At 40.4% G+C, this 12,063-nt stretch overlaps 2 protein-coding genes across 4 annotated transcripts in view; one reads left to right on the plus strand and one right to left on the minus strand.

The window, feature by feature from the left end:
* The window catches only part of LOC124416101 (neuropeptide CCHamide-2 receptor-like), a 66,555-nt gene that overhangs the window by 33,334 nt on the left and 21,158 nt on the right, over positions 1 to 12,063 (minus strand). The gene's annotated exons all lie outside the window — the stretch shown is intronic.
* Positions 359 to 1,881, plus strand: LOC124416104 (C-type lectin lectoxin-Thr1-like). 2 transcript variants are annotated; one of them, XM_046896981.1, is made up of 4 exons: positions 359 to 504; positions 813 to 905; positions 1,064 to 1,444; positions 1,527 to 1,881. In XM_046896981.1, exons 2-4 carry the CDS (start codon positions 824 to 826, stop codon positions 1,700 to 1,702), a joined length of 639 nt encoding a protein of 212 aa, XP_046752937.1. In that variant the 5' UTR covers positions 359 to 504; positions 813 to 823; the 3' UTR covers positions 1,703 to 1,881. The 2 variants fall into 2 exon arrangements, with proteins under 2 accessions (XP_046752937.1, XP_046752938.1); XM_046896982.1 differs by having other exon boundaries at positions 370 to 517.

Below are 12,063 nucleotides of genomic sequence, written 5' to 3' on the forward strand. Positions count from 1 at the left end.
ACCTCTGTAATTGATGCTCGATACTATAAATGGGCGTAGACGCCGACAGTAAGAAGCTGGCATAAAGTATGCAGTTGATTAAATTGTTAAGCTTTGAAATAACAGTTTTTTAATAGAGAAACTCCTTTTATATTCCTGCAATACTTCGATTGAATTTTTTCCTGACATTATTCGCAAGAAACAAGCACTGCCCGCCTACTTGCCCTATCAGTAAATTGTTATTTCTCAATACCACACGTTCTTGTCCTATTTCGCGGTTCGCACGTGATTTATTCGTTACGTCAGGTGCACTAACACAGCTCAAATTCACACTAAATTCTTATCAAAGCCATGAAAACAGTACCAAGACCATTGGATTTTATTTGTTTCATATTTTTGATTAATTCTTATCACTAGCAGAGCTGAGCTTGTTAAAGGCCAGAGTTCTTGACCAGGTCACAATTGGACGAGCGTCCGAACAGCCGGTGGAGTGTATTGAGGAAGTAAAGGAACGTTTGTGCTCTGGTTGGTGTTACCCGTCAGTAAATTTTCTTTACCGCTTGTGTCGTAGAAATTTCGCCGTCGTAAACGCACCGTGGAACATGACTACTCAGAATTTCCCGATACTTAAAATCTGTTTGAAATTCACAACGCTCCGTACTTACGAACCTCTGTCAGTAAGCTTACCGCTTTATTTGATCTGTGTATTCTCGAAATGACTTTTCTGCTACTACACAGAGATCCAACAATTAATTGATATGACAAATCTGTGAAATCAGGAAACTAGACGAGAGTGAAAACCTCAGATACACTTGAAATTTCATCAATTTCAGAAGGCTCCAAAATGCGCAAACGCGTCGGTGTACTTCCAGTCTTGGTCATCCTCATGTTGGTGGAAGTCTACTCGCGGAATCACCACCGTCGTCGTAAGTGAACTTCTTCGGCGGAAGTGATCCAATGCTGGACGCTGTTCCCGTAGAGGCTCTACAAGTGTCACAGATTATCCATTTCAGCGTTGTACTAAAATTTTTAAATACAATAATTTTTGAACCCGTACCATTCGTAACGCCCATTTCGATTTCAGCTTCCGTACACCCGAAGAACGCGGAAACCTCTAATTGTCCGTTTATAGAGGAGTTGCACAATTACGAGCCACCAGAGATTGCCGAGGGTGAAACCCCCCCACCAAAACCAGATTTCTGCCCAGTCATACCTAAGGATTACTGTCGGTTCAAAACCAGTGAGCACGCGTACAAGATTCATTTTGATGAAAAAACGAGATGGCCGGACTCGGAAAAACTATGTAAAGCAGAGAATGCAACGTTGGTCGTGGTTGAGAATGGAGCGCAATACGATATTGTGAATTTCATGGGGAGACACTATTTAGGCAGAGGCAAAAAGGTTTTCGAATTCCATATGGGATTCAAACGTGGAGACGACGAAAATTCGTGGACAACGGTCCACGGTGAGTTGATCAGTATTTGAAGTACCCAATTCTAAGGATTCATATTTTGACGTTATCTTCTTTCCCTTTTCTTATTTTCTAGGCAATAAATTGCCGTTTGTCAAGTGGGCGGGTGGTGAGCCCAACAACGCTGCCGGTAATGAAAAATGTGGTGCTTTCCTATCAGTTGAAAACAAAACTAATGGTTTCAATGACGTTCGTTGCTCGAAGCCTTATTTTTCCATGTGTGAAATAAAAGTCCCCCGCGAATGCGAATAACATTCCGCAGTACAAATTGAACGGGTTCTTATTACGTTGATAATACTTAAGTTTTAATGTTCCAAAAATTTTCTCATAGACTCATAAATAATCTGTGACAACAACTGTACAATTAGTTGTACGAACAGTCTGGTTACTAGTGATGAGGCACGGGCTGAGGACATGTGTCCTATCCCTTGCCGAAAAAACATAATGACCGGCTTCTCGTATGTCATACAAGAACGAGTGATTAAAACGTACTGATATAACTCAAGTCGATTTTTCCTTTTCGAATAACGTCCAACCCTATAACTAAAAGCTTAACGGTAACTAAAGTTTCTACTTTCGGTGGTAAAATATCCTGCAAAGCCCTTAACCAGTTGGGCATAGAATTCGAGAGATATTCACTTTTTTGTGCAACCCTCTCGTCCTGTAGCTTGCAGCCGCATTCAAAGTTCAATGCAAGACGCCCCGGAGATTAACCTCGATGAGTCTTTTCCGAGCTGTCCCGAACACCGTCCCGAGGTTAGTCCGAACTCATTTCTCTACAACTAGGCCTTCATCTTCAATAATGCCACCCACATTTGACAGTCAAATTTCTTGGAACGATTTTGAGAACCAGTTTGCAGCATCAGCTATTCACAGTCAATGAGACTCTGCTGCAAAAGCAAATAATTTGGCAGTCTGTTTACGAGGCCCGACAGTTTCTGTTTTGTTGACTTTTTCTCCTTCTGAGATGTTCAATTATGACAAATTGAGCTGTGCTCTAAGACTTAGATATGGTACTGAACATTTACAAAAGCTATATTTGACTCAACTACAAAACAGACGACAAAAACACGACGAAGATTTGGCTTCTCTTGGCCAAGATACAGATCGTTTGTCGAAAACGGCCATTTCCTATGGTGAAAGTGTAAGAAATTTTATAGCAATCGAAGCATTCGTGAAAGCCATAAACGACCCTAACGTCAGACTTGCCGTTAGTATCGCCGGAGTTTTCGCACTTAGAGACACCACAATTAAAGCTCTCAAAATAGAGGCTTTGAGACGGCATTACTTAATCGTAGCCAAAATTCGACAGGTTGAAGTCGTAGAAAACGCCTCTGGAGGATAACCGAAAACCGGCTCAGAAAGGACCAGGCCAATGGTCAAAAGAGTAACAAAAACCGTAGAAATAAGAATGAGAATAATCGTGGTTTCCCTTGGAATCAAAGTGATAAACGCGGAACCAGAGACGAAGTTTTCTTGTCCTGTTCGACTTTTTTTAGTCCTGTGTTGTATATAGGACGTTATTTCCGACTCAATTCTGGTCACATCTATTGACTCGAAAAGTGGGAATCATGCACAGAAGCCGAGTGTTCTATGTTGACCGCCGCACAAGCGGGTGGTGCCCTTTTTGGGAAGTTTGCGTTTGCTGGTTTCGTTTTCCTCATTGTAAATGAATGCTAAAAATTAATGAAATTCATATTATAAAAGTAGATTCAGAAAATAATGTCGCCGATATTTTGACGAAGGCTCTAAAGAGAAATAAACTCGAAAAATTTAGATTACTTCTAAATATAGTTTGATTGATCTATAAAATTTTTGAATTATTCAAGAGAGAAAAATTTGTTTAACTTCAAAAAACCAAATTTGAAAAGAAAATTCATGAATTATGTGGATTGGGCGGAAATAGAATCTAAATGAATTGTGTATGTAGCATAGAATTAAGGGGGTGTACTGGAAATCGATCAATTCACTGGTGTTCTATGGTCACACGGTCCTCGAAATCTTAATTATCAATCGATTACAAAAATTCCGCTGCATAACAAACTTACCCAACAAGCACTGCCCACACACTTTCCCTATCAGTAAATTGTTATTTCTCAATACCACACGTTGTTGTCATTTCGCGGTTCACACGTGATTTATTCATTACGTTTGGTGCACTAACACAGCTGAAATCTATAATCAATACTTATCAAAGTCATGAAAACAGTACCAAGACAATTGAATTTTAATGCGTTTAATATTTCTGATTAATTCTTATCACTGGCAGAGCTGATCTTGTTAAAGGCCAGAGATCACAATTGGACAAGCGTCCGAACAGCTGGTGGAGGGTATTGAGGAAGTAAAGGAACGTTTGTGCTCTGGTTGGTGTTACCGGTCAGTAAATTTTCTTTACCGTTTATGCTGTAGAAATTTCGCCGCCGTAAACTCACCGTGGAACATGACTACTCAGAATTTCCCGATACTTAAAATCTGTCTGAAATTCACAACGCTCCGTACTTACGAACCTCTGTTCAATGACGTTCCTTGCTCGAAGCCTAATTTTTTCATGTGTGAAATAAAAGTCCCATGCAAATGCGAATAACATTCTGCAGTACAAATTGAACGGGTTTTTATTACGTTGATAATAATTATGTTTTAATATTTAAAAAATGTACTCACAGACTTCTAAATAATCTGCGACAACAACTGTACAAATAGTTGTACTAACCAAGGCTGGGTAAAATGGTATCTGGAATCCATTTGAAATGGAAAATGAAAGATGGTTTTCAAAATGTATTTAAAATGTAAAATACAAAATAGGTATTTGAAATGGATTATAAAATGCAAAATAGTTTTTAGAAAATTATTGTTTTTATTAATGAGGAGATGTTACATAGAACATGCTAAATATCAGTCCATTTTTTACGTATTAAATGCAACATTTGCTTTAAGGAGCAATTGCATTTCGAATGAAGTGTCGTCCATGCTACGCCTATTAGGCCTTATGACCATACCACCGTACGAAAACAATTAAGCGTTCGACAGGCGCAGATGAAGGCAGCGGTGTATTATACATATTTCAGGAATAGATCTTTGATTGCTGGAAATTGTTTCAAGGACTCTAAAGACATGTCGTTGTTTTGTTAGTACTACAAGCATTGCAGTTGAAAACTATTCTTCGTGGAAATGTTAAAGTGGCCAATGAGCATGGCACTGTGACGTCGCTCAGTCATAAAGAATCCGTGTAAAGAATCGATTCAAAAATATGGACCAAAAAGTTTTTCGGGAGCATAAAAAAAAAAAACCATTTACCATTTTACAAATGGTTAAATGGATAAATTTTGCCGCTTGAAATATAAAATGGAAATGCTTCTGTCTATTCCATTTAAAATGGAAAATGCTAAATGCCATTTTACATTTTAAATGCCTATTTCAAATGGAATCATTTCAAATACTACCCAGCCCTGGTACTAACACTCTGGTTACTCGTGATAAGGCACGGGCTGAGGACACGTGTCCTTTCCCTTCCCGAAAAACATAATGACCGGCTTCTCGTACGTAACACAAGAGCGAGTGATTAAAACGTACTGATGTAACCGGAGTCAATTTTTCATTTTCGAATACTCGTCCAACTCTATAACCAAAAGCTCATCGGTGACTAAAGTTTTTACTTTCGGTGGTAAAATATCCTACAAAGTTCTTAATAACCTAATCTGGATGGGCAGCAACTTTGTCGAATCTCCGTCCTGTCAAATAACAACCACACAAGTCTTATGAACCATGTCGAAAGTAATGACTAATTTCCGGCTTCACAAATAATGAATGAACTCCTGATTCATCAAATTTTCTGCTGTGATTTATAAAATTCATTTCGCCGTTCAAGCTGGAGAATAACTTGAAGATTGCTGCTGATAATATTCTATAGAAAGACATGCGCCATTGAATTAAAAATTTTACAGTGCAGAATGGAAGCTGGTTTGCTTTACGCCCTTGCACCATAACACCTACTCACAGCTTACCGTTAATTCTACAAACAATTTAAGCAAGGCGTTCGAGTTTTGACATTCATTTTCACCGATTAATGCATCGATATTTGTTTCACATTTAAATGTTGTTTGATCCAGGTATAATGCACGTGTAATTAATTCCACGCTGAAAATTACCTGTCACCCAGAGATTGCAGTGATCAATACGTTTCTCTTTTATGTCACCTGTCTTCACTGGTTGTGAGAGAAACTCGATAAATATACGCCTCAGCGCTGGTCATTGTTATACTCGTAGAATACGGGATACATTCGTTTACCGTGTAAACGTTCGCTTAATGAGATTAATTAAAACCTGTAATTACGTACAATGTGCTTTCCTACCGATGCATGCAGGTGCATCAATTTCGCAGAATTAATCGTCCGTTATCCTCTAAAAAACGTCGTAATTACGAGCCGTATTTCCACGAATACAAATAATTCAAGCCATTGATTTCGAGTCTATCTATCGGGGGTTTGCATATGCTTGTTATATACCAATATCAAATTTATTAGACTCTGTTCCGAATTGTGCACTACGATTCAACGTTCAATTTTTCCAATAGCAGGCACATATTGTAAAAAGTAAAAATTTAGTGAAGAATTATTTTCTCTTCTATTCCAACGATCAAATAATTGACACTGTCCACGGAACTTCTTCCTCATAATTTTTGGATGATAAAACATTCCAATTTCGACAACTTCAACTTCGAAAGAAGAAAAAAAACTTGAGCAAAAGTTCCGCTTGCATAATGTCTTACATCGTTAGCTAAGGTTGTAGTAACTTCGGATCACAGCGTGGCCCGGGGATCAAGCGATGAAAACTTGTCACCGAAAAAAACTGCAATGACAGATTTATCATCCGAGAGGAACAAGCTTCGGAAAGAGATGATGTCGGCGTTTGTGCGACCCTAAAACCCCGGTTGTCTCGGTGGCGGTGAAAGTACAGCCGGAAGCACAATTTTTCTCGTCGAGTATAGGCCAAGTTATGTTGATCGTACGTATCTGATCATCGGGGGGCCGGAAGAGTGATAATATACTGCAGACGTCAGGGACGGAATATTTCGCGCCTGTCAAACTAAGTTAATAAAGTGGGAGGGGATGATTAGTCGATGTGAAATGATGACGGCAAAGTGACCGATATTTGCGAGGCTGGACCGAGCCATCGATTCTGTCTGTCAAGGCATCCGGGAACCTGCGAGATACGGAGTGACCTCGTGACGCGAACTAAAATATCATACGACATCAGTCTGATCGAATAACCGAATAACGTACCGTTAAAGAGTGAAAATACACTCCCTTCAAAACTACACCACAATCATTTTCCCCCACTGCGTCGTCTTCGTATATATTGTCTTGTAGAGCCGTGTATCATTTTCAGTGCCCGTAATAATAGAGACTGACATGTCAAGAATCCTCGAGTAGATGTACATACTTGACATAAAACAGAGAATTTCATTTTTTCGTTAAAAATGGTTACGACAAGATGCGATATGAGCAATATAATAGAAGCGAAAAGATCAAAGAACGCCGCTTTTTTCCACAAAGACGTACCTACTTTGTGTAGATTGCGATACTCGCAGTCAATCGATATACATAAGCGAAAGGAATCTACCTTTTCAGCCCGCGTGTCGACGAGTGTAAAGAATAAGTTTCCGCCTATGATGTATGAAATATGACTTTCACCCGGAGTAAAATGCGCGTTTCAATCTCGCGAAGAAGAAGAAAAACGTACGGCGGGTAACCTGCTTTGTCAAAAATTTATTCCCGCGGTAGGTCGAGGGAGCTCTCTATATATCCCGTTCCACACAAGTCCTGTTGACACAACCACTCGAGGTGGGTAAAACTTTTCGACCAACACTCAGGAGAAATACATTTGACCATTGAATCGAGATTATAATGTTCTCTTGCGAGTTGTTTGACCTCTGCAAACACTTTTTAGAATAATCTTTGCATCAGCGGTCTTCGAACTATCATTTCCGCTAAGCCCTTCAGGCGTGAATCGATACGCTATCGGATAACAATTTATATCTTCCTTATTGTTGAACAGATTTTTAATATAAATTCTTTCTGACCTTCGTTTCCAAGAATACTACCTCTTTCAACATAACGAGGTCAAGAATCAACTTTTACAACAATTTATACCGTTCGATTGACACAGTGAGACTCGAGTCGCCGAAGACCTGCAGAATCGATTTCGCTCCGGTGATGAACGAGCTGTTTCGGCGTTACAAATTTCGACGTATTTCTCCGTTCTGCACGGGGAATTTCATTTTTGACGGAATGCGAGATGGGCATACAACAGTCACGCGCCTCGTTATCCTTTTTAGCCCATCCGTTTTGCCCACATTAACTCCATGAGTTTTCTCAAATCCCGAGAGAGTGCAGGAAGCTGCGTCAATAGAGCCAGGGTACATTTCAACTCAAGAACCATTACGGAACCACGGCAATCCGGCCAACTTCCGGATGTTTATTGAACGCGATTAACGTCTACTCTCAGGTAAACTCACTCGATTGCAATCTCCTCTGGATAATTTGTAGTCCCCTGCATTTGACGTACCTACTACAGATTCTTCCCGATGGCACAGAAGACGCTTCGAGCTATCCATGCATAATATGTATAATTTATAAGGTTGCTGGTTTAAGGCGACGAAAATACCTTAGAAATCCCAGTACTGCTATGCTCACGGCGATTATATGCATGCATGCAGATCGTACGACTTACACGGTATTCCAATCGCGTCGCGTATATTCGTACCTGCTTCAGTCAGGTGTGCAAAAAAGTTCTAGAAAAGTTTTATACTATTCCTATCATGTTTTCTGTCTCCCTGATGTTCAACCTGTGGCCCCAGGGTTCAAGGAAAGGCCGGCAATTTTTGCCTGCCCAGCAGTTCGAGCTACGATTCGGTAAAAGGGTGCTTCGGTTATAGATATTGCCGCCGCGAAATTCGCAACTGCTGACAACGTCCGATATGTAGAGGAAGACTCGAGACCAACAAAATTCTCGCTATAGGCCCACGGCGAAACACAAGAGATGGTAAAACGGAACGTTTTGTTAGCATATTGAATTCGCTGTACGAAACAATTCAGCTATTGAGAAAATTCAAGTAAGGTTTTATAGCAAGAAAGAAGAAGAAAAGCAAAAAAAAAAAAAAAAAAAAACTGCAACTTTGCAACCCTGCGATGGTCACATATCGCAGATATATTTTCTCACGTAACAAACCATATGGGATATGCCGTGGAATATCGACAGATAGCAAAACATCGTTTTTAGTAGGTATATTAGAGCAAATTCCGAGAGCAAATGTATACGGAAGAGTAGTATTCGCTAGGGAAATAGGGTAGCAGGTCCCCATGACCAAAGTCGCGGAAAACGATTTTCAGGGCCATAGAGAAGTGCTAAAAGTGCAGGCATTAAATAGCCGGGGATAATGCGTGAAGAGTTTGGAAATGCGATTCGCCGGATAACCGAATTGGGAATTGTGCAGGAACAAGGAACTGCCACGGCCTCCGGAGGCGAATGTGATTCAAAGTTTTACTTCCAACTCTCTCCTTTTTCCTGCACCCTCAATTTTTCAAACCGAGTGATCTCGTTTCACTCGCCATTTCGCCGCCGCCTAATTTTTCTACTTGAATATATATTTCCGGGTTAATTAAACTCCCCAGCTTCAGACTGATACATTCAACTGGTACCCACGTGTGTACTCATTTCCAACGAATGACACGACATCGTGATATTCTTTCTTACATTTTCGTTCCCCATATAACGTCAACCCTGATTCCGACCACTGACTCGACGCGTGGATTCTTCGACCCCCGACCCCGAATCTTTGATGGTGTAAGGGAACAACCGCAATTCCCAAGCTTCGCGACACCTCAGTGCTTCGAATGCTTTGATCGACGCTTGACGCATGTGATTACCACATCGATTGTCTTGCCACCCATCAGAGGCAAACCCAATACCGTCATCAAACCCTGCAAGGTTGCATTAATATGCACGAGACCGATCAATCGCGACGTTGCCCTGAGTCAATACCGAAAACCTTGAAATAAGTTGTGAGAGCTTTGCGTTCAATGCAGGATTGGGAGCTCGAACCATTCGCGTATGGCACTCACGGGAGTTTCGAATAAGTTTATGTGATCCGGAACGGAACGGATTATACATACGCAAATTTCGCTATGAGGAATGATGGGAATGGGGGATGATGGTGCATAAATCACGTTACGTGGAACGCTTCAGGGCGGAATTTAAGAAATCAAAACGCAGCCGCGTTTGCGCGACGTGCAGACACCTTTTTTTTTCCTTGTCAATTGAAACGCAAAAAGCTCTTGAAATGCGACCTAGATATGTCCGAGCTCTGAGAAACATCTCAACGTTCTACGCTCTGCGCCCTAATCGTCCACATTATTGCATCAAAAAATATTCAGGTACCTATTAGAGATGGAAATTCACTCTCACTATTTTCTTAATCATTAAAAGGGGAAAAAACTTTTGTTAAAGTATAACACTCGGCGAGAATATCACGATGAATTCCACCCCTTGATGAGGCACGAATTCGTATCTCGCAGTAACGGCGTACGTTGAGATTGAAGATGAAGATTTTTTCCTCTCTGTGAAGTTGCCTGTTTGAGTTTCGTATTATACACTTTGTACATTCTATCAGAACGAAGAATAAACAGGCAAAGTTGCCTGCGCGGTAACACGTGTTTCACAGATATCAAATAAATGAATATTAACTACGTTACGAGTGCTGCGTCATGTTATTTATTCTGAAAATGTAGAGGTATAAAAATTCGGACAGGCGAGGGTGAATGGTTTCAGTTTGAGACAAGTCGAGATTTCCATCGTATGTACATCTGTTACCCGTTAATTTGAATACGAAACAAACGGCGTGCAATTAATTAATACGTGTATTGCATATGGCGACCAATTGCGTCTGCGTGGGTGAAATTAGAGGAATCATTACCGATTTAAATGAATCGCGGATCGTTTGTGAAACAAGAATTGAAGTAACGCTGAAAAGATGCAATTTATCAACCGAACAGACTGACAATGAGCGAAGATAAATGCCATTGATAAAGTAGGAATTTCAATTCGTTTTCACTCAGCCTCGCCCTGCAAAGATGGCTTGAAATTAGGTTCATAACGACGGGTTTTACGTAAAATCGCGGCTAATAAAAAGAAATAAGGGTAAAGTCGCTGCGATGATATCCTGCAATACGCTTACTCACGAATGCGAATATTTTTGCGAATTCTTGAAGACCTCTCGCGAAATGGGCGAAGAATCGCGAGACTGACAGAAAAGCCCTCGTCGTCGAAGTACCGAAACTTCTCGAGATCTGAGAATCCGTAGGTTTTTCGGCTGCTCAACCCTTTGATTAATCGTCATAAATTAGACTGTAATTATGGCAAAGACGTTTCGCTAATCTTGAAACAAACAAATTACCGACCGCGCGATTCCCGGTCCATTGTGTATGTTAGGTATATTGTGTACCATACCGGACTATTGATCGTTTCGATTACCTCTTTGTGCCGAAAATGAAGGCAGTACACAGTTCGAGGTTCGAGGTTATGAGGGGCAAGCAGGAGATGATACGATTAAATACCTCGGAAAATAATCCCAAAGTTTTTCCTCCCATTGTCTCCTCGGTTAACAGGAACAATGATATCTTGATAGCTATACGGAGTATTTAATATAATAAAATTACGTTACGTAAATCACATCGCATCTCTTGCAAAAACTTTTTTCCGGATCCGGAAGGTGAATCGATGATTAAAATTTTCTCACGCAAATTACCGCGGCCTAGGTCTGAACAACAGAATAAACTATCGGTGTATAATTCAACAATGCTTAATTAAACCCCGTCTCTTATCACCTGCGACTCATGCGCCAATCCCATTGTTCAGTGGATTAGAAAATTAACTAATCTCTAACTATGCCGGGGTTTAATTATTCCCAGAAGGCACCTTGTCTCGAGAAATTATAGTAGCTTCAGCAAAAAGCAACTCGTTGTAAGAAATGACGCGATACGATACGTCGAAGAAGACAGTATTGGACGTGGATTTACGTTTCGCTATTCTCAAATTCTTCCCCTTTGCTTCGTCTTCTTTGAAAAAACTTCTTCGCCATAGCGCGAAAGATCTGCTTATATAAAAAGCTAGGTGAATTTGAAAAGATAATATCTCAAGACGTACCGTAGAACGGAATGTCTGATATAATTTATTTTAGTCAAATAAACGTGGAGGACGAGTTTCCCCCTCGCGAAAACTCTCTTCGCGAAATTCAACGACCTGCAGCCGAGACGCTAGTTCCGGTGTTTATATCTCACACGTCACTTCTCTAACGTATTTAATTAATTAAGCTGTTTACCTTGGATGCTGATGAATATAACGTCTAGACTTTGACGAAAATTTATACATCTGGTAGAAACACTAGAATTTAATCCAGTTTATTTGTGTGTTGGAAACTTCACCGGCTTTTGCATGCGGCACATGTCTACCTCCGAAACGCAGAATAAAAGCACGTATCCAATACTCGTAGAAAAATGCGATTGTAGAGACAGAGAGTAAATCCTATTTTTCGACCACTCGGAAAATCTGGAACGTCC

Source organism: Diprion similis, chromosome 2, assembly GCF_021155765.1.
Source record: "Diprion similis isolate iyDipSimi1 chromosome 2, iyDipSimi1.1, whole genome shotgun sequence".
Lineage (NCBI taxonomy): Eukaryota > Metazoa > Arthropoda > Insecta > Hymenoptera > Diprionidae > Diprion > Diprion similis.